Raw genomic sequence first — 27,704 nt, forward strand, 5'->3', positions numbered from 1 at the left:
GTGCGTTTCCCAGACGTGGAGGACGAATAGGGCAATCCACCAGGAAATGCTCGGTACTGGCACAGTACAGACAAAGATTTTCTTCCCTACGGCGATTCCTCTCTTCCTGGGTCAGGCGAGACCGATCCACTTGCATGGCCTCCTCGGCGGGAGGCCCAGGCGTAGATTGCAACGGAGACTGTGGGAGAGGTGCCTAAAGATCTAAGTCTTTTTCCTGGCGGAGCTCTTGATGTCTCTCAGAAAAGCGCATGTCAATGCGGGTGGCCAAATGGATAAGTTCTTGCAGGTTGGCAGGAATCTCTCGTGCGGCCAGCACATCCTTGATGCGACTGGATAGGCCTTTTTTAAAGGTCGCGCAGAGAGCCTCATTATTCCATGATAATTCAGAAGCAAGAGTACGAAATTGGATGGCGTACTCGCCCACTGAAGAATTACCCTGGACCAGGTTCAGCAGGGCAGTCTCGGCAGAAAAAGCTCGGGCTGGTTCCTCGAAGACACTCCGGACTTCAGCGAAGAAGGACTGGACTGTGGCTGTGGCAGGATCATTGCGGTCCCAGAGCGGTGTGGCCCAAGACAAGGCCTTTCCTGAAAGAAGGCTCACTACGAACGCCACCTTAGACCGTTCTGTAGGAAACAAGTCCGACAACATCTCCATATGCAGGGAACATTGAGACAAAAATCCACGGCAGAGTCTAGAGTCCCCATCAAATTTGTCCGGCAGGGACAAGCGGAGGCTAGGAGCGGCCACTCGCTGCGGAGGAGGTGCAGGAGCTGGCGGAGGAGATGGTTGCTGCTGTAGCAGAGGCAGAAGTTGCTGTAACGTGGCGGTCAACTGCGACAGCTGCTGTCCTTGTTGGGCAATTTGCTGCGATTGCTGAGCGACCACCGTGGTAAGGTCAGCGAGACTTGGCATCGGCACCTCAGCGGGATCCATGGCCGGATCTACTGTCACGATTCGGCTTACAGGTAGTGGATCCTCTGTGTCAGCGAGGGAATGGCGTGGACCGTGCTAGTGGACCGGTTCTAAGAGGCTACTGGTGTTCACCAGAGCCCGCCGCAAAGCGAGATGGTCTTGCTGCAGCAGTAGCAACCAGGTCGTATCCACTAGCAACGACTCAACCTCGCTGACTGCTGAGAAGGCGTGGGACAGAAGGACTAGGCAGAGGCAAGGTCAGACGTAGCAGAAGGTCGGGGCAGGCGGCAAGGTTCGTAGTCAAGATGGATAGCAGAAGTTCAGGTAACACAGGCTTTGGACACACTAAACGCTTTCACTGGCACAAGGCAACAAGATCCGGCAAGGGAGTGCAGGGGCAGTGAGCAGATATAGTCTGGGAGCAGGTGGAAGCCAATTAAGCTAATTGGGCCAGGCACCAATCATTGGTGCACTGGCCCTTTAAGTCTCAGAGAGCTGGCGCGCGTGCGCCCTAGAGAGCGGAGCCGCGCGCGCCAGCACATGACAGCAGGGGACCGGGACGGGTAAGTGACCTGGGATGCGATTCGCGAGCGGGCGCGTCCCGCTGTGCGAATCGCATCCCCGACGGCCATGACAGTGCAGCGCTCCCGGTCAGCGGGACCGACCGGGGCGCTGCAGGGAGAGAGACGCCGTGAGTGCTCCGGGGAGGAGCGGGGACCCGGAGCGCTAGGCGTAACAATTGCGATGTCCCGATCAGCTAGAACGGAACAGGAGGGTGCCTTACCTGCCTCCTGCGCGTCCGAGCGGCGCTTGATAGCTCCAAGCCTGAAATCCAGGCTTGAGCAATCAACCGCCGATAACACTGATTCCTGCCATTGCAATGCAATGGTGGTGATCAGTGTATTGAATCAATGGACTGCATGTTATAGTCCATTATGGAGGCTATAACATTGCAAAAAAAAGTTAATAAAGATCATTTAACCACTTCCCTAATAATTGAATCACCCCCCCCCCCTTTTCCCAATAAAAAAGAAACTGTGTAAATAAAAATAAACATATGTGGTATTGCCCTGTGCATTAATGTCCAAACTATAAAACTATATCATTAATTATACTGCACGGTCAAAGTGCCTGGCACATGTCAATTTTTGGTCACTTTTTATACCATAAAAAAATGAATAAAAAGTGATCAAAAAGTTTAATCATAACAAAAATGGTACCGATAAAAACTTCAGATCACGGCGCAAAAAATGAGCCCTCATATCGCCCCGTACAAAAGTTATAGGGGTCAGAATAGGACAATTTTAAACGTATAAATTTTCCTGCATACATAAGTAGGGTATCATTTTAACCATATGGGCCTAAAGAATAAAGATAATGTGTCATTTTTACTGAAAAATGTACTGCGTAGAAACGGAAGCCCCCAAAAGTCACAAAATGGCGTTTTTTCTTCCATTTTATCACACAATGATTTTTTTTTTCCATTTCACCGTAGATTTTGGGGTAAAATGACTCATTACAAAGTAGAATTGGAGGTGCAAAAAATAAGCCATCATATGGATTTTTAGGTGCAAAATTGAAAGTGTACAGAAAGCAGGTATCCCGGCTCAATCCCTGGTCTGGATGCTCGGCGCGGAGTGGGTGTGGACCTCACCCGGAATAATCACAAAGAAAGAGAAGAACTCCAGCTCAGCTCAGGAAGATACGGCTTTATTCACATCAACGAGGCAACAGGTAACAGGGAGGAAATTGAAAGTGTTATTATTTTTAGAAGGTGATGAGGAAAAAACGAAAATGCAAAAACTAAAAAACCCTCCGTCCTTAAGGGGTTAACGAAAATTTGTCAAACACCTGTGGGGTGTTAAGGCTCACTATACCCCTAGTTACATTCTGTGAGGGGTGTAGTTTCCAAAATGGTGTTTTTCATAGAAAAAATGTGCCTCCAGCTGTTGCATAACTACAACTTGCCGCATGCCCAAACAGCCAAAGTGCATGCTAGGAGTTGTAGTTTTGCCTCCAGCTGTTGCATAACTACAGCTCCCAGCATGCCCTTTGGCTGTGTATGCTGGGAATTGTTGCTAAGCAACAGCAGGAAGCAAACAGTGCTTGCCTCCTGCTGTTGGATCCCTCCATCACTGACCGCCGGGACCGCCGCTACTCAGGAGACCACCACAGCCACACGGACAACTTACCCAGGTGAGCCTCCACACACACCCCCACCGCCGATCACACCGCCGATGCCGCCCAGCAGGACGCGTGATTGGTCGGCTGTTCCGGCCGTCTAATCACACCGATCGTGAGGACTTCTGCTGGTCAAGTGTGATTGGTGACCAATCACCCTTTTTTTCTGGGTCACCGAGTCACTGGTGACCCGATTGACCCGAAATCGCTGCAAATCACCGGTCTTAATTGACCGAAGATTTACAGCGATTGCAGACATGGGGGGGGGGTCCTAGCTAGAGTGTTTGCTGATGCTGGTCATTTACAGTGAGTGACAGCCAGCACTCTTCATTTATGAAGAAAGCATAGCTCTGTCAGGATTTAGCTGCCAAACCTGTAGGGCAGTCTACATTAAGGGGTTAATTTGTTCCAGGGTAACCATTATGTGTAGAAAATAAAACTCCATGAAAAATGTGTTCCTAAAATATCACCCCAAAATAAGAAAAAATAATAATATCAAGGGATAACAGAGCCTTCAAGTCTAAAAACAAAACAGATCAGATAAAAAGCAGTACATTAGTACTGTACAATAAAGGGGGACTAACAGACAGCCAATTGGTGCATGCAAAGCAGAAGTACAGATGTTATCAAAGGAAAGTCTATACTGATTGCCTGCCTCCTCAAGTCAATCACAGGTGCCATTAATCTGCTCTGTCTGGGGCATCCCACACCTGAAACTTAAAACCACATTAAGGGTACGTTTACACGTGGGTTTTTTCTGCTGCAGATTTTTTTTCTGCCCATTGAAGTCAATGGGCAGCAAAATCTGCAGCAAATATATGCACATGTGAACTTACCCTTAATGCGGTTTTGAGTTTCAGTGTCCCAGACATATATGTACAGTACAGACCAAAAGTTTGGACACACCTTCTCATTCAGAGTTTTCTTTATTTTCATGACTATGAAAATTGTAGATTCACACTGAAGGCATCAAAACTATGAATTACACATGTGGAATTATAAACATAACAAAAAAGTGTGAAACAACTGAAAATATGTTATATTCTAGGTTCTTCAAAGTAGCCACCTTTTGCTTTGATTACTGCTTTGCACACTCTTGTTGAGCTTAAAGGGGTAGTCACCTGAAATGATTTTCACTTCACAGGTGTGCTGGTGTGGAGGAGGAGGTGTGATGGGGTGGGGGTGCTTTGCTGGTGACACTGTTGGGGATTTATTCAAAATTGAAGGCATACTGAACCAGCATGGTTACCACAGCCTCTTGCAGCGGCATGCTATTCCATCCGGTTTGCGTTTAGTTGGACCATCATTAATTTTTCAACAGGACAATGACCCCAAACACACCTCCAGGCTGTGTAAGGGCTATTTGACCAAGGAGGAGAGTGATGGGGTGCTGCGCCAGATGACTTGGCCTCCACAGTCACCAGACCTGAACCCAATCGAGATGGACCGCATAGTGAAGGCAAAAGGGCCAACAAGTGCTAAGCATCTCTGGGAACTCCTTCAAGACTGTTGGAAGACCATTTCAGGTGACTACCTATTGAAGCTCATCAAGATAAAGCCAAGAGTGTCCAAAGCAGTAATCAAAGCAAAAGGCAGCTAGAACCTAGTATATGACATATTTTCAGTTGTTTCACACTTTTTTGTTATGTATATAATTCCACTTGTGTTAATTCATAGTTTTGATGCCTTCAGTGTGAATCTACAATTTTCATAGTCATGAATATAAAGAAAACTCTGAATGAGAAGGTGTGTCCAAACTTTTGGTCTGTACTGTTTGTATATCATATACCCTGAGGCTATTGCATCAGGATTATTTAATCTTAGTTTTCCAAATGTCGTCAAGCATCTTACCATACTTCTCAATGTGAGAGCAACATCTCTCTACAATCCGTGGCACTTGTTTGTAAATTGGATTCAAACTTAGGCAATGATTGTGGTTTTCCTGCTGGGGACTCAGTTCTGCAGGATGTGACAACTGTAGTGCTTCAAGAAGACGATCATCTCCATCATCGAGCTCTGCAATGGAGTTAACTGAGAGTGCACCCTACAGATACAAATTGAACATAATCATCAGTCCATTAACTTTGAATATGTTTCAAATTTTCCTGCTTTTATGAAAAACAATTACATTACCAGTATTAATATTGTAACAGACTCCAAACTCCATCTAGCTTTTGTCCAAAAACACCATGCAAGAACCTATTAGAACTAACAGCTACATGCTTGGTATTCCTTCATTCTGCACAGAATGTAAACATTGGGTGTCTGTCATATTTTATAAACTCCAATGCATTCCTAGAGTATAGCTACTAAATGAGTCAGGAGTGTCACATTTATCCAGCTTAAAAAGAGCAAGTACACAGAGTTATATTTCTTTCACAAAAATTAGTTTGATATGATACACGTCTTAAAATGCTATTCGGAGTTCCGTCTGCAATTCCATCAGAACGACAGGAATTTAGCAGAGAAAAACACAGCACGTGCTCTTTTTTTTTCTCTGCTAAATTACCGGATCCCTGATGGACCCCATTCAAGTGAATGGGGTCCGTCGGAACCCGGCAGTGTCAGTTTTGTTTTGACACGTTTGATGATCCATTCTGCTAAAGAATAAAATAATTATCTGAACTGAGCCTGAACAGGATGGAAGAAAGCGTCAATGTTTAACCTAGCCTAATGCATTGCACTAAAAATACTACTATGTCAGATTAGGCACTGTTCACATCTTTGTTAAAACCTCCATTGCAGATTCTATCATATGCGACAGGAAGAATAGATCAACATGCAATACTATTATCCTTGTTAAACCGATGGACACCATTACACAGCCTGATAGAGCTCTTTATAACCCAATGGGTTCCACTGGATGCACATTGGCTTGATTCATTTCTGCTTTCTGCTTTATTTCATACAAACTACAAGAAAATAAAAAAGGGTTTTTGATGTGTTCCTGTACTATCCTCCAAAACAAATGAAAACTTCTTCAGTGGATGCTTATTAGTGAAAAAAAAAAGTATATAAATAAATCAAATAAAAAAACATTTGGTGGCTTATCTTCCTCCTTTGGATTGGATATAGTACAATAAGGATACCAAATAAAAGATTTATATACACACTTACATGTTCAAAATATGGTCACAAAACAATGAGCAGAGATCAGTTTACCTGTCCATTGTAAAACCTTTTTATATAATGTAGATAACAACATTATATGTATATTTGTGATATACATTGGTTAAAAATATTGCATATTTTTAGATGAAAAAATACTGTCCCTGCAGGTATTGCCCCCATCTAGGTAAAAGCTAATTTTGCAGCCCCTTGACCCCGCTCATTGGCCCACCATTTCACATGCCTCACCTTACTACTGGGGTGACACACTGTAACAAACCTCCTTGTCATGTAATCACCTTACTACTTGGGTGACACACTGTAACAATCCCACTCCACATATAATCTCCTTACTCCTGGGGTGACACACTGTAACAAACCTCCTTCTCATGTAATCACCTTACTCCTGAGGTGACGCACTGTAACAACCTTCCTCCTCATGTAATCTCCTTACGATTGTGATGACACACTGTAACAAACCTCCTCCATATGTAATTCCCTTACTATTGAGGCAACACACTATAACAAACCCCTTCCTCATGTAATCTCCTTATTACTAGGGTGACACACTGAAAGAAAAAAGACCTTCTCATGTAATCTCCTTACTACTGGGATGACACACAGTAAAACCTCCTCCTTGTGTAATCTTCTTACTTCTCGGGTGACACACTGTAACAAACAAACATACTCGTTCATTTACACATGCTGTAAGAATCTGCACACAAGCCCCCATTGACTGTCAGTAGTGAACTCATTGTCCTCTATAGCCCGAGTGGTTGCGGAGGGGCGGAGACGGAGTTGTGATGTCATGAGGCAGAGGACATCAGCGATGAGGCAGAGGACATCATGCCTGTCTGCCTCTGAGGAGCATGTTGCTGCTGAAAGCAGACATGATCGCTCAGGAGAGGCGAGGTGGTTGGGGCGGATGTATGGAGGCGCGCGTGATGTCAGGATGCTGGACGGACCTGACCTGTGTGTCTTCCTTGGAGCTAGGACTGCGCTCCTCCAGCAGGATGAAGAATGCAGATTACTATGGTACCCGGGGGGGGGGGGATACGGTTATGGGGTGCGATGGTGGTGCTGGCTCAACGGGTGTATCGGATAAACAGCGGGTGCTTCGGATGCTGGCTACTAACTCTCTTGCAGCAGGCCGAGTGGCACCCCATCAAGGGCAGAATCGGCCCTGGCAGAGACCAAATACAGGAAGTATGGGTGGGACAGGCAGGGCTCTGTGCAGGCTCTTGTTTTGTCAATTAGCCTGGTGTGTGAGACGGGGCATGTCACAGAGGTTATGTGCACAGAGCCCCGCTTGTCCATATTAACTTCCTGTATTTCAGTATTAGACTGCATTTTTTTACCCCAAAAATATGCACATTTTTTTAACCAATGTATATTACAAATATACATATAATGCTATTATCTACATTATATAAAAAGTTTTTGCAAATGACAGGTATACTTTTTTCACAAGAGAGTAAAAAGATGTGTAGCTCACTTAGGACAAGCGTATGTACCCAAGGATACTGGTGTTGCCTTCACCCAAAAGGCCAGAAATATGTAGGAAATATGTATAAAGTAAATTATATACGCCAGTCCTCAAAGGTACATAGGATAAAGGAGAGTAGGAAAGATAAATCGGATCCAGTAGTGTAATAAAATATATAACAATTTATTATTAAATAAAATATATAATAAATGTCAGATAGAAAATTCCATGCATGTATACCAACTAGATTAAAATAATAGCAGCTGGATTGGTGTAATAATAATTAATGTTAGGATAGGTGTAATAATAATTTATGTTAGGATATATAACTGCCGTTGATGGTAAAATTGTTCATAAGAAAAGTTCATTGGTGGTATAGTAAGAAGTTTGTTGGTGGTATAGTGAAATAGTTTCTTAAAGTTCCATTAGTAATGCAAAAGCGTTGGTGGTATAGTAACAACAGTATTTCACCTTAATAACACAGGATTTGGTGCACGACACCACTCACTGACCACAAGAGGTATATTGGAGCGCACAGTCCGGGCTGGCACGGTTGTGTCCGGCACTAGGGTTACTGCCCGTCAGGAGATGATCGCAGGGTCTCCTGGTGGCTTGGCAGTACTCGGCTGGCACGGGTGGTGTCCGGCCTGGTGGGGAGATGGCAGGCCCGTCGCTACAGGACAGGCAAACCAAGCAATTGCTTGGGGTCCCGAGCTGGCTGGGGGCCCCCCAGCACAGCCAGTGCTTGTCCATCCTGTAGCGATTAACAATCCTGCTCTTGGATTTTGTGCTCCAGGCCACAGTCAAACAAGAGGGCCCCCAAATGTCTGACATTTTATTTAAATAAACTAATTTGCAGCTTTGGAGTTCTTCTCACCTAACCACAATCATGCTCCCCCCACCCCCCACTGCACTTGGTATCTTCCCTCAGCACGGACTCTTCTCTCAGCCTTCAGCCATCTGAGCAGGAGGAAGGGGAGGGGGAAGGAGAGAGCTGTGAGGAAAGGAGACGGCAGAGGCTATACAACATGGGGCCTGACTATAGTAGGTGTCCCTGCATATATATATATATATATATATATGTGTGTGTGTGTGTGTGTATGTGTGTATAAGCATTTATGTGTGGATATATATGTGTGTACATATGTGTATGTCTATGTACTGTGCCTGTGTGTGTGTTACTACTGTGGATGACTATATGTAAAGTGCATGTGTGTATCTATATCAGCGTTTCCCAACCAGGGTGCCTCCAGTTGTTGTAAAACTACAACTCCCAGCATGCCGGGAGTTGTAGTTTTGCAACCTCTGTAGGCATCCTGGTTGGGAAACACTGATCTATTCTATCTGTGTGTGTATGAAGCATGTACAGTATGTAATGTGTACAGTGTGTGTGTATGATGCATGTATAGTATGTAATGTGTACAGTCTGTGTGTATGATGCATGTACAGTATGTAATGTGTACAGTGTGTGTGTATGATGCATGCACAGTATATAATGTGTACAGTATGTGTGTATGATGCATGTACAGTATGTAATGTGTACAGTGTGTGTGTGTGTGTGTGTGTATGATGCACGTACAGTATGTAATGTGTACAGTATGAGTGTGTATGATGCATGTACAGTATGTAATGTGTACAGTCTGTGTGTTTGATGCATGTACAGTATGTAATGTGTACAGTATGTGTGTGTATGATGCATGTACAGTATGTAATGTGTACAGTATGTGTATGTATGATGCATGTACAGTATGTAATGTGTACAGTATGTGTGTGTATGATGCATGTACAGTATGTAATGTGTACAGTATGTGTGTGTGTATGATCCATGTATAGTATGTAATGTGTACAGTGTGTGTGTGTGTGTGTTGCATGTACAGTATGTAATGTGTACAGTGTGTGTGTGTGTGTTTGATGCATGAATAGTATGTAATGTGTACAGTATGTGTGTATGATGCATGTACAGTATGTAATGTGTACAGTGTGTGTGTATGATGCATGTACAGTATGTAATATTTACAGTATGTGGGTGTATGAAGCATGCATGTACAGTGTGTGTGTGTGTGAGTGTGTGTGTGTGTTTGATGCATGTATAGTATGTAATGTGTACAGTTTGTTTATGATGCATGTACAGTATGTAATGTGTACAGTGTGTTGTGCATGTGTATGAAGCATGCATGTACAGTATGTAATGTGTAAAGTGTGTTGTGTGTGTATTAAGCATGCATGTACAATATGTAATGTGTACAGTGTGTTGTGTGTGTATGAAGCATGCATGTACAGTATGTAATGTGTACAGTGTGTTGTGTGTGTATGAAGCATGCATGTACAGTATGTAATATGTACTGTGTGTTGTGTGTGTATGAAGCATGCATGTACAGTATGTAATGTGTACAGTGTGTGTGTATGAAGCATGTATAGTATGTAATGTGTACAGTGTGTGTGTGTATGATGCATGTACAGTATGTAATGTGTACAGTGTGTTGTGTGTGTATGATGCATGTACAGTATGTAATGTATACAGTGTGTTTTGTGTGTATGAAGCATGCATGTGCAGTATGTAATGTATACAGTATGTGTGTGTATGAAGCATGTATAGTATGTAATGTGTACAGTGTGTGTGTATGATGTGTGTATAGTATGTAATGTGTACAGTGTGTGTGTGTATGATGCATGTACAGTATATAATGTGTACATTATGTGTGTGTATGATGCATGTATAGTATGTAATGTGTACAGTATGTGTGTGTATGTTGCATGTACAGTATGTAATGTGTACAGTATGTGTGTGTATGATGCATGCACAGTATGTAATGTGTACAGTATGTGTGTGTATGATCCATGTATAGTATGTAATGTGCACAGTGTGTGTGTGTGTTTGTTGCATGTACAGTATGTAATGTGTACAGTGTGTGTGTTTGATGCATGTATAGTATGTAATGTGTACAGTATGTGTGTGTATGAAGCATGCATGTACAGTGTGTGTGTGTGAGTGTGTGTTTGATGCATGTATAGTATGTAATGTGTACAGTGTGTGTATGATGCATGTACAGTATGTAATGTGTACAGTGTGTTGTGCATGTGTATGAATCATGCATGTACAGTATGTAATGTATACAGTGTGTTGTGTGTGTGTATGAAGCATGCATGTACAGTATGTAATGTGTACAGTGTGTTGTGTGTGTATGAAGCATGCATGTTCAGTATGTAATGTGTACAGTGTGTGTGTATGAAGCATGTATAGTATGTAATGTGTACAATGTGTGTGTGTATGTATGATGCATGTACAGTATGTAATGTGTACAGTGTGTTGTGTGTGTATGATGCATGTACAGTATGTAATGTGTACAGTGTGTTGTGTGTGTATGAAGCATGCATGTGCAATATGTAATGTATACAGTATGTGTGTGTATGAAGCATATATAGTATGTAATGTGTACAGTGTGTGTGTATGATGCATGTACAGTATGTAATGTGTACAGTGTGTTGTGTGTGTGTATGATGCATGTACAGTATGTAATGTGTACAGTGTGTTGTGTGAGTATGAAGCATGCATGTACAGTATGTAATGTGTACAGTATATGTGTGTGTATGAAGCATGCATGTACAGTATGTAATGTGTACAGTATCTGTGTGTGTATGAAGCATACATGTACAGTATGTAATGTGAACAGTGTGTTGTGTGTGTATATAATGCATGCAGTTGCAGATCCAGGGGGGGGGGGAACAGGGCAATTACCCCGTCCTGTGCGTGCACCCATTGGAAAGCAACGCGGAGGAGCAGAGCAGCGAACAGGACATGCGCTGGCCAGCATGGTAAGTGACCAGTGGCACATCAGCTTCAGTGCTCTGACCACCGCTCCTCCAGTCACGGGACCTACTGCTATGGTGGCCGGACAAAAGGAGCAGTGGTCAGAACACTGAAGTAGGGCAGTAAACTGGCATACAGCCTCCAGCCATACACTGTATGGCTGGATGCTGTATGTCTGTGGGGGAACATACTACACCTAATGTGGGGGGACTATACTGCACCAAATGTGGGGAACTATACTGCACCTAATGTGGGAAACTGTACTGCCTAATGTGGGGGAACTATACTGCACCTAATGTGGGGAACTATACTGCACCTAATGTTGGGAACTATACTGCACCTAATGTGGGGAACTATACTGCACCTAATGTGGGAAACTATACTGCCTAATGTGGGGGAACTATACTGCACCTAATGTGGGGAACTATACTGCACCTAATGTGGGGAACTATACTGCACCTAATGTGGGGAACTATACTGCACCTAATGTGGGGAACTATACAGCCTAATGTGGGGGAACTATACTGCACCTAATGTGGGGGAACACTGCTAGCCTAATGTGGGGCAACTATACTGCACCTAATGTGGGGAACTATACTGCACCTAATGTGGGGAACTATACTGCACCTAATGTGGGGAACTATACTGCACCTAATGTTGGGAGAACTATACTGCACCTAATGTTGGGAGAACTATACTGCACCTAATGTGGGTAGCTATACTGCACCAAATGTGGGGAGAACTATACTGCACCTAATGTGGGGGACTATTCTGCACCTAATGTGGGGAGAACTATACTGCACCTAATTTGGGGAAACTGTACTGCACCTAATGTGGGGAGAACTATACTGCACCTAATGTGGGGGACTATACTGCACCTAATGTGGAGAGAACTATACTGCACCTAATGTGGGGGAACTGTACTGCACCTAATGTGGGGAGAACTATACTGCAACTAATGTGGGGGACTATACTGCACCTAATGTGGGGAGAACTATACTGCACCTAATGTGGGGGAACTGTACTGCACCTAATGTGGAGAACTATACTGCACCTAATGTGGGGGAACTACAGCCTAATGTGGGGGAACTATACTGCACCTAATGTGGGGAACTATACTGCACCTAATGTGGGAACTATACTGCACCTAATGTGGGGAACTATACTGCCTAATGTGGGGGAACTATACTGCACCTAATGTGGGGAACTATACTGCACATAATGTGGGGAACTATACTGCCTAATGTGGGGGAACTATACTGCACCTAATGTGGGGGAACACTGCTAGCCTAATGTGGGGAGAACTCTGCTGCACCTAATGTAGGGGGAACTCTGCTGCACCTAATGTGGGGGGGAACTGTGCCGCACCTAACGTGGGGGGAACTGTGCCGCACCTAACGTGGGGGGAACTGTGCCGCACCTAATGTGGGGGGAACTGTGCCGCACCTAACATGGGGGGAACTGTGCCGCACCTAACATGGGGGGAACTGTGCCGCACCTAACGTGGGGGAACTGTGCTGCACCTAACGTGGGGGGAACTGTGCCACACCTAACGTGGGGGGAACTGTGCCGCTCCTAACGTGGGGGGAACTGTGCCGCACCTAACATGGGGGAAACTGTGCCGCACCTAACGTGGGGGAACTGTGCTGAACCTAATGTGGGGGCCTCGTATCGACATTCGCTCACGTCGTGCTCCCAGCATTCAAGGGCCGGCGCCACGCTCTAGGGCCGGCCCTAGAGCGTGACGTGCGTGAACATCAAGGGGGGGCGGGGGGCCTCCATGTCCATTTTGCTTGGGGCCCCCAAATTCCTTCAAATGGCCCTGGGAGGTGGTGTCCATGGCTGACAAACTTGAAGTTGAGACAGCGGTGAGTCTGTGATGGTGCGGGAGTGAGAGCCGGCATCCACGTGTGAATGATGTGCTATGAGTGCGCGTATGGCAGTGGTCCCAGGATAGAGGGCATCCAGCTGTTGCAAATGCTAGATCAAAGTTGACGGTTGGTATACTAACTGTATACTTGCTGGAATGTATTGATATCAAAGCTAGACACGCTTCAAAGCTGTGGGCTTTTTCCTAGATCGCTACGGAAGAAAAGGCCTGCGGCCTTGAAACGCGTCTGGATTTGATATAAGCTTTGATATTAATACGTTCCAGCAAGTATACAGTTAGTATACCAACCATCAACTTTGTTCTAGCAATTGCAACAGCTGGATGCCCTCTATCCTGGGACCACTGACACATGTGCGTTCATAGAACATCATTCACACGCAGACGCCGGCTCTCACTCCTGCACCATCACAGACTCACCGCTGTGTCCACTTCAAGCTTACCAGCCATGGACACCACTTCCCTACCAGGCCAGACGCCACCTGTGCCAGACGAGGACTGCCAAGCCACCAGGAGACTCTGCGATCCTCTCCAGACGGGCATAAACCCCTTGTGCCAGCCCGGACTGTGCGCTCCAATTCACCTCTTGTGGCTGGTGAGTGGTGCCGTGCACCAAATCCTGTGCTACTAAGGTGACTAGAAAGACTAGAAAGACACTAAACCTATTTACCACTAAAGACACAAGCAGCTGAATTATCTTCTGTATCCTTTGGACAGTGAACAAAATATTTAACCCCTTAAGGACCGAGCCCTTTTTCACCTTAAGGATCGGAGCGTTTTTTGCAATTCTGACCACTGTCACTTTAAACATTAATAACTCTGGAATGCTTTTAGTTATCATTCTGATTCCGAGACTGTTTTTTCGTGACATATTCTACTTTAACTTAGTGGTAAAATTTTATGGTAACTTGCATCGTTTCTTCGTGAAAAATCCCAAAATTTGATGAAAAAAAAGAAAATTTTGCATTTTTCTAACTTTGAAGCTCTCTGCTTGTAAGGAAAATGGATATTCAAAATAATTTTTTTTTGGGTTCACATATACAATATGTCTACTTTATGTTTGCATCATAAAATTTATGAGTTTTTACTTTTGGAAGACACCAGAGGGCTTCAAATTTCAGCAGCAATTTTGAAATTTTTCACTAAATTTTCAAACTCGCTATTTTTCATGGACCAGTTCAGGTTTGAAGTGGATTTGAAGGGTCTTCATATTAGAAATACCCCATAAAAGACCCCATTATAAAAACTACACCCCCAAAGTATTCAAAATGACATTCAGTAAGTGTATTTACCCTTTAGGTGTTTCACAGGAATAGCAGCAAAGTGAAGGAGAAAATTCAAAATCTTCATTTTTTACACTCGCATGTTCTTGTGGACCCAATTTTTGAATTTTTGCAAGGGGTAAAAAGGAGAAAATTTTTACTTGTATTTGAAACCCAATTTCTCTCGAGTAAGGACATACCTCATATGTCTATGTTAATTGTTCGGCGGGCGCAGTAGAGGGCTCAGAAGGGAAGGAGCGACAAATGGTTTTTGGGGGGCATGTCACCTTTAGGAAGCTCCTATGGTGCCAGGACAGCAGAAAAACACACATGGCATACCATTTTGGAAAATAGACCCCTCAGGGAACGTAACAAGGGGTAAAGTGAACCTTAATACCCCACAGGTGTTTCACGACTTTTGCATATGTAAAAAAAAAAATTTTTTACCTAAAATGCTTGGTTTCCCAAAAATTTTACATTTTTAAAAAGTGTAATAGCAGAAAATACCCCCCAAAATTTGAAGCCCAATTTCTCCCGATTCAGAAAACACCCCATATGGGGGTGAAAATTGCTCTGCTGGCGCACTACAGGTCTCAGAAGGGAAGGAGTCACATTTGGCTTTTTGAAAGCAAATTTTGCTCTGGGGGCATGCCGCATTTAGGAAGCCCCTATGGTGCCAGGACAGCAAAAATACACACATGGCATACCATTTTGGAAACTAGACCCCTCAGGGAACGTAACAAGGGGTAAAGTGAACCTTAATACCCCACAGGTGTTTCATGACGTTTGCATATATTAAAAAAAAAATTTTTTTTTTACCTAAAATGCTTGGTTTCTCAAAAATTTTACATTTTTAAAAAGGGTAATAGCAGAAAATACCCCCCAAAATTTGAAGCCCAATTTCTCCTGATTCAGAAAACACCCCATATGGGGGTGAAAATTGCTCTGCTGGCGCACTACAGGTCTCAGAAGAGAAGGAGTCACATTTGGCTTTTTGAAAGCAAATTTTGCTATGGGGGGCATGCTGCATTTAGGAAGCCCCTATGGTGCCAGGACAGCAAAAAAAAAAAAACACATGGCATACCATTTTGGAAACTAGACCCCTCGGGGAACGTAACAAGGGGTTAAGTGAACCTTTATACCCCACAGGTGTTTCATGACTTTTGTATATGTAAAAAAAAAATTTTTTTTTTTTACCTAAAATGCCTTTTTTCCCAAAAATTTTACATTTTTAAAAAGGGTAATAGCAGAAAATATCCACCAAAATTTGAAGCCCAATTTCTCCCGAGTACGGCGATACCCCATATGTGTCCCTAAACTGTTGCCTTGAAATACGACAGGGCTCCAAAGTGAGAGCGCCATGCGCATTTGAGGCCTAAATTAGGGACTTGCATAGGGGTGGACATAGGGGTATTCTACGCCAGTGATTCCCAAACAGGGTGCCTCCAGCTGTTGTAAAACTCCCAGCATGTCTGGACAGTCAGTGGCTATCTGGCAATACTGGGAGTAGTTGTTTTGCAACAGCTGGAGGCTCCGTTCTGGAAACAGTGGCGTACCAGACGTTTTTCATTTTTATTGGGGAGGGGAGGGGGGCTGTGTAGGGGTATGTGTATATGTAGTGTTTTTTACTTTTTATTTTATTTTGTGGTAGTGTAGTGTAGTTACATAGTTACATAGTTACATAGTTAGTACGGTCGAAAAAAGACATATGTCCATTAAGTTCAACCAGGGAATTAAGGGGTAGGGGTGTGGCGCGATATTGGGGAAGGGATGAGATTTTATATTTCTTCATAAGCATTAATCTTATTTTGTTCCAGGAATGTATCTAATCCTGTTTTAAAGCTGTTAATTGTTCCTGCTGTGACCAGTTCCTGAGGTAGACCGTTCCATAAATTCACAGTCCTCACGGTAAAGAAGGCGTGTCGCCCCTTGAGACTAAACTTTTTTTTCTCCAGACGGAGGGAGTGCCCCCTCGTCCTTTGGGGGGTTTAACCTGGAACAGTTTTTCTCCATATTTTTTGTATGGGCCATTAATATACTTATATACGTTTATCATATCCCCCCTTAAACGTCTCTTCTCAAGACTAAACAATTGTAACTCCTTTAATCGCTCCTCATAGCTAAGATGTTCCATGCCCCATATTAGTTTAGTCGCGCGTCTCTGCACCCTTTCCAACTCCGCAGTGTCCCTTTTATGGACAGGTGACCAAAACTGAACAGCATATTCCAGGTGAGGCCGTACCAATGCTTTATAAAGGGGGAGTATTATGTCCCTGTCCCTTGAGTCCATGCCTCTTTTGATACATGACAATATCCTGCCGGCTTTGGAAGCAGCAGCCTGACATTGCATGCTATTCTGTAGTCTGTGATCTACAAGTACACCCAGATCCTTCTCTACCAGTGACTCTGCCAGTTTAATCCCCCCTAAGACATACGATGCATGCAGGTTTTAGTACCCAGATGCATAACTTTACATTTATCCACACTGAACCTCATTTGCCAAGTGGATGCCCAGACACTTAGTCTATCCAAGTCATCTTGTAACTTATGCACATCCTCTATAGACTGTACTGTGCTACAAAGCTTGGTGTCATCTGCAAAGATAGAAACAGAGCTGTTAATACCATCCTCTATATCATTGATAAATAAATTAAACAACAGCGGGCCCAGTACTGAACCTTGGGGTACACCACTAATAACCGGGGACCAATCAGAGTACGAATCATTGACCACCACTCTCTGGGTACGATCCATGAGCCAGTGTTCAATCCAGTTACAAACTAAAATTTCCAAACCCAAAGACCTTAACTTACCTGTCAGACGTCTATGAGGGACAGTATCAAATGCTTTAGCAAAATCCAGAAACACTATATCCACAGCCATTCCTCTGTCAAGGCTTCTACTCACCTCTTCATAAAAGCAAATTAGATTGGTTTGACAACTTCTATCCTTAGTAAACCCATGCTGGCTATCACTTATAATACAATTATCCCCTATGTATTCCTGTATGTAATCCCTTATAAGTCCTTCAAACAATTTACCCACAATGCACGTTAAACTTACCGGTCTATAGTTTCCTGGGGAAGACCTAGAGCCCTTTTTGAAGATTGGCACCACATTCGCCTTGCGCCAGTCCCTTGGCACAATACTAGACACCAGAGAATCTCTAAATATCATGAACAGGGGTACAGATATTACTGAACTTACCTCTCTAAGAACTCTTGGGTGTAGTCCATCCGGTCCTGGGGATTTGCTTACATTTATATCACTTAACTTACCTTGTACCATCTCTACATTAAGCCAGTTCAGTACATTATATGATGTGTTACCAGCACTGACCTGGCCAATGTCAGCTCCTTCTTCCATAGTGTATACAGAACTAAAGAACCCATTCAGTAGCTCCGCCTTCTCTTGATCGCCCGTGACAACCTCCCCATTATCATTATTAAGGGGTCCTACATGCTCTGTCCTTGGTTTTTTTGCATTTATATATCTAAAAAAATATTTAGGATTAGTTTTGCTTTCTTTGGCCACCTGTCTCTCATTTTGAATTTTTGCTGTTTTTATTACATTTTTACAGATTTTATTAAGCTCTTTGTACTGTTTAAATGTTATCGCTGACCCATCAGATTTGTATTTTTTGAAGGCTATTTTTTTGTTGTTTATTGCTCTTTTAACATCATGTGTCAGCCATGTAGGATTTAGTTTCAATCGTTTATATTTGTTCCCCTTTGGTATATATTTAGCTGTATAGTTATTTAGAGTTGATTTAAAGATGTCCCATTTACCTTCTGTATCAGTATTTGAGAACACCTCCCCCCAGTCTATGTCCTGTAGTGCAGCCCTCAGCCCAGGGAAATTTGCCTTTTTAAAGTTATATGTTTTTGCCTTCCCCGCCTGTCTTTGTTTTCTACATTTTAAGTCAAAAGTAACTATATTGTGGTCGCTATTACCAAGGTTTTCCCGCACAGTTACATTACCAACCAGCTCTGCGTTGTTGGAAATGATCAGATCCAACAAGGCATCACTTCTTGTTGGGTCCTCCACAAACTGGCCCATAAAATTATCCTGCAATAAATTTAGGAATTGTCGCCCCTTTGTAGTTTTAGCCAACCCCGGACCCCAATCTATATCTGGATAGTTAAAATCTCCCATTATTACCACTGTACCTGCCCGGGCGGCCCTCTCTATTTGTTTATGAAGCCGAACTTCTATCTCTTCAGTGATATTAGGGGGTCTGTAGATTACCCCAAATATTATTTTTTCAGTATTTCCCTCCTTTTGTAATTCTACCCACAATGATTCCACATCCTCAGAATCATAACACACTATGGCATCGTTCACACTGACTTTCATACCACTTCTTACATACAGACAGACTCCACCACCTTTTCTGTTCATTCTATCCTTGCGAAACAATGTAAACCCCTGCAGATTGACAGCCCAGTCATGCGAGGAGTCCAGCCATGTCTCAGTGACCCCAACTATATCAATATGTTCCTCCAGTATCAAGGCCTCAAGCTCCCCCATTTTATTTGCTAGGCTTCTGGCATTTGTGAACATACACTTTACATTTCCATCCTTTATGTTATTGGGGTTAATGGGATTCAAGGGTGTAAGTTTTATTTTCCTATGAAGCCTATTCCTATTAACTATTCTAACCCCTCCCTCCGCTCCACCCCCAGGTACATTTATAATTCCCACCTCTCTATCTACACTATCTTCCCCCTCTTTGCTGTAGGTTCCCTCCCCCCAAGTCCCTAGTTTAAACACTCCTCCACCCTTCTAGCCATCTTCTCCCCAAGCAAAGCTGCACCCTCCCCATTGAGGTGCAGCCCGTCCCTACGGTAGAGCCGGTAACCGACAGCGAAGTCAGCCCAGTTCTCCATGAACCCAAACCCTTCCTTCCTACACCAGCTTCTGAGCCACTTGTTTACCTCCCTGATCTCCCGCTGCCTCTCTGGTGCGGCTCGTGGTACTGGTAGTATTTCAGAAAAGACTACCTTGGAGGTCCTTGCCTTAAGCTTGCGGCCTAAGTCCCTGAAATCATTTTTAAGGACACTCCACCTACCTCTTACTTTGTCATTGGTGCCAATATGTACCATGACTGCTGGGTCCTCTCCAGCCCCGCCCAACAACCTGTCAACCCGATCCGCGATGTGCCGAACTCGTGCGCCAGGCAGACAGCACACTGTTCGGCGATCCCGGTCTTTGTGACAGATTGCCCTGTCTGTCCCCCTAATAATTGAGTCCCCCACCACTAGTACCTGTCTGGCCTGCCCTGTACTCCTCCCTCCCTCCTTACTGGAGCAGACACCCCCCTGGCGGTCAGAGGCGGTATCCTGCTGCAGTTCTGCTAGCTCTGTAATGGCATCCCCCTCATCTGCCAAGCGGGCAAACTTGTTGGGGTGTGCCAGTTCAGGACTAGCCTCCCTGACACTTTTTCCCCTACCTCTCTTTCTAACTGTAACCCAGCTAACTGCCTGACTGTCCTGCAACTCCGTCCCACTGTCCTCCCCCACCTCTATTCCCGAGAGTGCCTGCTCAGTGAGCAGGAGACTCCTCTCCATGTTGTTAATGCTTCTCATTGTTGCCAGTCGCCCCTCTAGATGCAGGATCTGGGCTTCCAAACGGACAACTAGCACACATCTCGCACAACAATATGCACCCTCAAACTGTTGTTCAAGGATTGCATACATTGAACAGGATGTACATTGGACTGCATTTTCCAACATGGAGGCCATCTAGTAATGGGGATTTCACAAATGTATAGGAAAAAACAGACAGTCAAAATTACACTTAAAATTTTTTGTAGACCTTGTGGGTTCAAAAATTAAAACTCACAGCGATCTCAACCTCCTGCTTTCAAACTCCAGTTTTTGAAACTCCTCTTTCACGCCCCCTCTTACAGAACAACACTCAGAAAGAGCAAGCTCTCAATAAGAGTCCCAAGCTAAGATTTATACACCTGTGCCCAATCTACTCCTCCTCCCCCTAGAGGTGGAACAGAGAAAAAAAATAAAAAATAAATGAAAAAGTGTTATTAGGGTACAGTCGCACGGGCGGGGGGTTCACAGTAGTTTCTCGCTGGCAGTTTGAGCAGCGGCAGAAAATTTGCTGCAGCTCAAACTTGCAGCCGGATACTTACTGTAATCCTCGGCCCATGTGAGTGTACCCTGTACATTCACATTGGGGGGGGGGGGAACATCCAGCTGTTGCAAAACTACAACTCCCAGCATGGACGGTCTATCAGTGCATGCTGGGAGTTGTAGTTTTGCAACAGCTGGAGACACACAGGTTGTGAAACACCGAGTTTGGTAACAAACTCAGTGTTTTGCAACCAGTGTGCCTTCAGCTGTTGCAAAAGCTACAACCCCCAGCATGTACGGACAGCGGAAGGGCATGCTGGGTCTTGTAGTTATGCAACAGCCGGAGGCATACTACATTGGCTGGGGATGCTGGGGATTGTAGTTATGCAACAGCTGGAGACACACTGGTTTACTACTTAACTCAGTGTGCCTTCAGCTGTTGCAAATCTACAACTCTCAGCAGTCACCGACAGCCAACGGGCATGCTGGGAGTTGTAGTTATGCAACCACCAGATGCACCACTACAACTCCCAGCATGCACTTGAGCTGTTTGTGCAAGCTGGGAGTTGTAGTTATACAACAGCTGAAGGTACACTTTTCCATAGAAAGAATGTGCCTCCAGCTGTTGCAAAACTACAAGTTCCAGCATGCCCATAAGGGCATGCTGGGAGTTGTGGTGGTCTGCCTCCTGCTGTTGCATAACTACAGCTCCCAGCATGCCCTTGTTGCATGCTGGGAGCTGTTGCTAAGCAACAGCAGGAGGCTGTCACTCACCTCCAACGATCCACACAGGACTGTCCCTCGCCGCCGCCACCGCCGTCGCTCCTGGGGCCCCGATCCCAACAGGGACGCCGGGGATCGGGGTCCCCAGCACCCGGGGTCGTCTTCCAGCACCCGCTCACGTCCTCCGGAAGAGGGGCGGAGCGGGTTGCGGGAGTGACACCTGCAGCAGGCGCCCTGATTGGTCGGCCGGTAATCCGGCCGACGAATCAGGGCGATCGTGAGGTGGCACCAGTGCCACCTCACTCCTGCAGGCTCTGGCTGTTCGGGGCCGTCTCTGACGGCCCCGATAAGCCAGTAATTCCGGGTCATCGGGTCACTGGAGACCCGATTGACCCTGAATCCGCCGCAGATCGCTGGACTGAATTGTCCAGCGATCTGCGGCAATCGCCGACATGGGGGGACTTAATGACCCCCCTGGGCGATATGCCGGGATGCCTGCTGAACGATTTCAGCAGGCATCCGGCTCCGGCTCCCCTCCGGCTAGCGGTGGGGGCCGGAAATGCTCAGGGCGTATCCATACGCCCTCGGTCCTTAAGGACTTGGAAACGGGGGTGTATGGATACGCCCTATGTCCTTAAGGGGTTAAACATGTGTCTGGACATACAGATGCAGTAGAGGCAAATAACACTTAAAGTAGGTATAAGCAGTCCAATATAAAACTAAGTTTTACTATTTTTTTTTGAGTCTACATTTGCCTTATTCAGTTGTTACACCTGTAAATCACAGCACATTATCAAACTTGCTTCTTTCATTTTTTTTTGTCTTAATAGATTTTTAGTACACATTTGGGAAGGGAAAAAAAGTAATATCCCTGAGTATATGTGCTCTGCAGTAAAACTATGCATGGCTCTGCAGACCATGGCACATTTCCAAGATTGCTATAATACAGTATAATGTATACAAGACAAAGACCAAGAATGCCCTGAACTGTATCCTAAATGTAGTTTTCTAGTCATAGCGACAAAAAATATGTTAATTGGAAAAAGATTTCAGTACAAAATGGGTCACATTACCAGTCACGGTGTAACAGAGTATAACTAGAAATAATGAGGCTTAAAGGGGTACTCCGGTGAAAAACTTTTTTTTTTTAAATCAACTTGTGCCAGAAAGTTAAACAGATGTGTAAATTACTTCTATAAAAAAAATCTTAATCCTTACAGTACTTATTAGCTGCTGAATACTACAGAGGAAATTCTTTTCTTTTTGGAACACAGTGCTCTCTGCTGACATCTCTGTCCATTTAAAGGGGTTATCCAGGAAAAAACTTTTTTTTTATATATCAACTGGCTCCAGAAAGTTAAACAGATTTGTAAATTACTTCTATTAAAAAATCTTAATCCTTTCAGTACTTATGAGCTTCTGAAGTTAAGGTTGTTCTTTTCTGTCTAAGTACTCTCTGATGACACCTGTCTCGGGAAACGCCCAGTTTAGAAGCAAATCCCCATAGCAAACCTCATCTAAACTGGGCGTTTCCCGAGACAGGTGTCATCAGAGAGCACTTAGACAGAAAAGAACAACCTTAACTTTAGAAGCTCATAAGTACTGAAAGAATTAAGATTTTTTAATAGAAGTAATTCACAAATCTGTTTAACTTTCTGGAGCCAGTTGATATATATATTAAAAAAGTTTTTCCCTGGAATACCCCTTTAAGGAACTGTCCAGAGCAGCATATGTTTGCTATGGGGATTTTCTCCTACTCTGGTAGGTTCCTAAAATGGACAGAGAACGCAGCAGAGAGCACTTTGTCCGTGATTCAGCAGAGAGCTCTGTGTTCCAAAAAAACAAGAATTTCCTCTGTAGTATTAAGCAGCTAATAAGTACAGGAAGGATTAAGATTTTTTAATAGAAGTAATTTACAAATCTGCTTAACTTTCTGGCACCAGTTGATTAAAAAAAAAAAAAAAAGTTTTCCACCGTAGTACCCCTTTAAAAACAAAACAAAGAATGTCCCCCGTTGGTGAAAATTTATATAACTGTAGTAAGGTAAAAAATTCTGTGTTCACTAATTTCTTACTAAACAGCTGTGTTTTTCTGTTAAAAAGCGCCAAATGTCCTAATTCCCTTCACATAGCAACAAGTTAAAAATTCTAACAACATTTTTACTGCTTGCCACTTTATTTGGATAAATATAGCTCTTATTAAATTAGTATTTTCCATTCTGTGGATATTTTATAAATGTCTAAGTTGTGAAAACTTTAACCCTTTCCTGCCGTGTACCAAAATAGTACTTAGTGGTGAGCCAGTGAGTGGAAGCACCAGTTGAAGTCACATAAGGTTTGCTGATCTGTCTAAAGTCTTATTCAAAATGCTGAGGCCTACCTCGCTAAGTTTATTACATTACAAATTTATTTTTCTGTGTCTCTATGTATAACATGCATGCACTGAGCCTTAAATAAAGTGTAAGGAGTTAAGAATTTCTACCCATAAGTCTATTGCACTGTAAAATGTCCATTGACTGTTCTTCTCCATCACAATTCTAGGAATGCGGGGAGGATCAAAAGAACACGTTTATTCTAGTCCAGCTCTGACCTCTGGTCAGAGAGCATCTCAATCCGGTTAGTGTGAGAACATCTTCTGCAGCTCTCTCACCTTCAGAGTTAGTTTGTCAACATCTTTAGCACTGTTCCAGTAAAGTTTATCCTGCCTAGGGTGTCCTGCTACAGAGGTTCAAGAAGAGGGTCTGATTGCAACAAAGAACTAGGTGTGTTTATTCTTCCAGACCTGGCTAGTTAGTGACAGAAGTCTGGGAATTGCCTTCTGAATATGCTTAGGAGGTCATGTCTCAGCATAGCTGAAAACTGTAATGGGAACAGATCCTTGCAAATATTTTCCATGGACCAACCCTGTAAAGGAAATAGAAACAGCTTTGACAGGAACGCCGGTTTCATGCGGCGCAGGACACAGGATGTCGACAGGTAAGTAAAAGCAATAGTAGTTTATTCTCCCAGAATGCAACGCTGCTACGGCAGCTTCATCAGGCATGAGTAGAGACATATGGGTAGCGAATTTATCTTGATAGTGAATGGACAGGTCAGTAGGAGGGTCCCCAGTGGGCCAATACACATTAGACAAATAACACAATACGGAGAAAACTCAAAAATCAAAAACGTACATATAAATATACCAGCATCAAAATTATATACATCTGGATAAAAACACCAAACATATTAAATGATATAATATGTAGTACCCAGTATTGACAAAATGAAAATATGTAAAAAAAAAAAAAAAAAAAAACACACAATAGAACAGAGTAAAAGAAAAAATCATAATAAAAATAATATAAAGAATAAAAAAAAATATAAAAATGAAAATGTAATAATGAAAAATAATAACAGATGAGAAAATATAAATAATAAATTTGAAAAAAGTCTAAAAATATAAAAATATACATAAATAATAGAATAGGGATATACAGAAGAACTAAAAAATAGAGAGTGGTCAAACGTTAGCGAGCACTCTCTATGGTTTCATTCAAACCATTTGGTATTAACGTAGGGAGTGTAAATATCCAATAAGATTCTCTGTTAATTAAATATTGGAACAGATTAGGTTTGTTTACTGGGATAGATTCAAGGATAACTAAACGTAAAGAGGATATATCCTTTTTGTGGGTAATAGTGAAATGACGCGATACACTGTGTAGAGGGAACTGATTCTTAATATTGGAACAGTTTTTGGACATACGGCAGTGCACAGTCTGGATCATACGCTCAACATGTTGCAACTTGCAACTACATGATGAAAGATAAATTGCATATTGAGTATTACAATTTAAACACTGATTATTATTCAAAGATTTTTTTGTATAAAAAGGGGAGAATTTGTTGGTAAAGGGATCCATCATACTGCAACATAAGCAGTGGTTCTTATTACACGGTAAGCACCCCCATCTGGAAGATACTAAAGATGAATTATTTGGCATAACATTTTTTTTTCTATTAGGGGCAATTACATTTTGAAGATTCTTAGATCTTCTGTATGTAATGCCTTGTTTCGTGGGGACTACAGTGGGGATCAAAAGTTTGGGCACCCCAGGTAGAAATTTGTATTAATGTACATAAAGAAGCCAAGGAAAGATGGAAAAATCTCCAAAAGGCATCAAATTAAAGGGGTATTCCGCCCCTAGACATCTTATCCCCTATCCAAAGGATAGGGGATAAGATGTCAGATCGCCGGGGATCGCCGCTGCGGCACTGCGCTATCATTACTGTGCAGAGCGAGTTCGCTCTGCACGTAATGATGGGCAGTACAGGGGCCGGAGCATCGTTACATCACGGCTCCGCCCCTCGTTATGTCACGGCCCACCCCTTTCAATACAAGTCTATGGGAGGGGGCGTGGCGGTCGTCACGCCCCCTCCCATAGACCTGCATTAAGGGGACGGGACGTGATGTCACGAGGGGCGGAGCCATGACATCATGCTGCTCCGTCCCCCGTATCGCCCGTCATTACGCACAGAGCGAACTCACTCTGTGCAGTAATGATGGCGGGGTGCCGCAGCGGCGATCCCCGGGATCCCCAGCAGCGGGACCGCGGCGATCTGACATCTTATCCCCTATCCTTTGGATAGGGGATAAGATGTCTAGGGGCGGAGTACTCCTTTAAAGATTAGACATTCTTATAATATGTCAACAAAAGTTAGATTTTTTTTCCATCATTTACACTTTCAAAATAACAGAAAACAAAAAAAAGGCACCTGCAAAAGTTTGGGCACCCTGCAGACTTAATATCTTGTACTGCCCCCTTTGGCAATTATCACAGCTTGTAAACGCATTTTGTAGCCAGCCAAGAGTCTTTCAATTCTTGTTCAAAAGTCTTCCAGTTCTTTGAGATTGCTGTGCTGTCTGTCACGCACTGCTCTTTTAAGGTCTATCCAAAGATTTTCAATTATGTTGAGGTCAGGAGATTGTGAAGGCCATGGCAAAACCTTCAGTTTACGCCTCTTGATGTAATCCCCCGTGGATTTTGAGGTGTGTTTGGGATCATTATCCATTTGTAGAAGCCATCCTCTCTTTAACTTCAGCTTTTTTACAGATGGCATCAAGTTAGCATCCAAAATTTGCTGAAATTTTATTGAATCCATTTTTCCTTCTACTCATGAGATGTTCCCTGTGCCACTGGCTGCAATACAACCCCAAAGCATGATTGATCCACCCCCATGCTTAACAGTTGGACAGAGATTCTTTTCATTAAATTCTGTTCCCCTTTTTCTCCAAATGTACCTTTGCTCATTCCAGCAAAAAAGTTCAATTTTAACCTCATCGGTCCACAGAACTTGTTTCCAAAATGCACCAGGCTTGTCTATATGTTCATTTGAAAAGTTCAAACGCTGATTTTTGTGGTGAGGACGTAGAAGAGGTTTTCTTCTGATGACTCTTCCATGAAGACTATATTTGTACAAGTATCTCTTTATAGTGGAATAGTGTACCACAACTCCAGTGTCTGCCAGATCTCTCTGGAGGGATTGTGCAGTCAAACGTGAGTTTTGAATTGTTTTTCTCACAATCCTGCGAGCTGCTCTGTCTGATATTTTTCTTGATCTTCCAGATCTTGCTTTAACTTCCACTGTTCCTGATGACTGCCATTTCTTAATTACATTCCGAACAGAGGATATTGACATCTGAAAACATTTTGCTATCTTCTTATAGCTTTCTCCAGCTTTGTGAGCGTCAATTATTTTCAGTTTCAGATTTCTAGACAACTGCTTAGAAGAACCCATGGTGCTGATTGTTGGGGCAAGGTCAGATGAGTCTGTGCATATAAAACCTTTGAGATTGACATTACCTGGTCTTCACAGACGATGATTGAGAACAATCCATGACACTGGCAGGTCTCAGCATTGCAAAGGGGGCAGTGCATGCTATAAATTCTGCAGGGAGCCCAAACTTTTGCAGACACCATTTTTTTTTTGTTTTCTGTTATTTTGAAAGTGTAAATGATGGAAATAAAATCTAACATTTGTTGACATATTATATTATGTCTATTATGTCTAATCTGTAATTTGATACCTTTTGGAGATTTTTCCATCTTTCCTTGGCTTCTTTATGCACATTAATACAAATTTTTACCTGGGGTGCCCAAACTTTTGATCCCCACTGTATATCCTTGAGAATGAGGTCATTGAGAATGATGTGCGTTTCATTTTAAAATATTGTGTATTAACGGAGCTGCTCTATTGTAATTTG

General features: G+C 43.4%; 1 protein-coding gene across 1 annotated transcript in view; it reads right to left on the reverse strand.

Moving 5' to 3' along the window:
• The window catches only part of LOC130291605 (rho GTPase-activating protein 6-like), an 851,736-nt gene that overhangs the window by 346,887 nt on the left and 477,145 nt on the right, over positions 1–27,704 (reverse strand). The window contains exon 6 of the mRNA XM_056540562.1: positions 4,946–5,138. Within this exon, the coding sequence (XP_056396537.1) occupies positions 4,946–5,138 (193 nt within the window). The remainder of the gene's footprint in view (positions 1–4,945; positions 5,139–27,704) is intronic.

This window comes from Hyla sarda, chromosome 9 (genome assembly GCF_029499605.1).
Source record: "Hyla sarda isolate aHylSar1 chromosome 9, aHylSar1.hap1, whole genome shotgun sequence".
NCBI lineage: Eukaryota > Metazoa > Chordata > Amphibia > Anura > Hylidae > Hyla > Hyla sarda.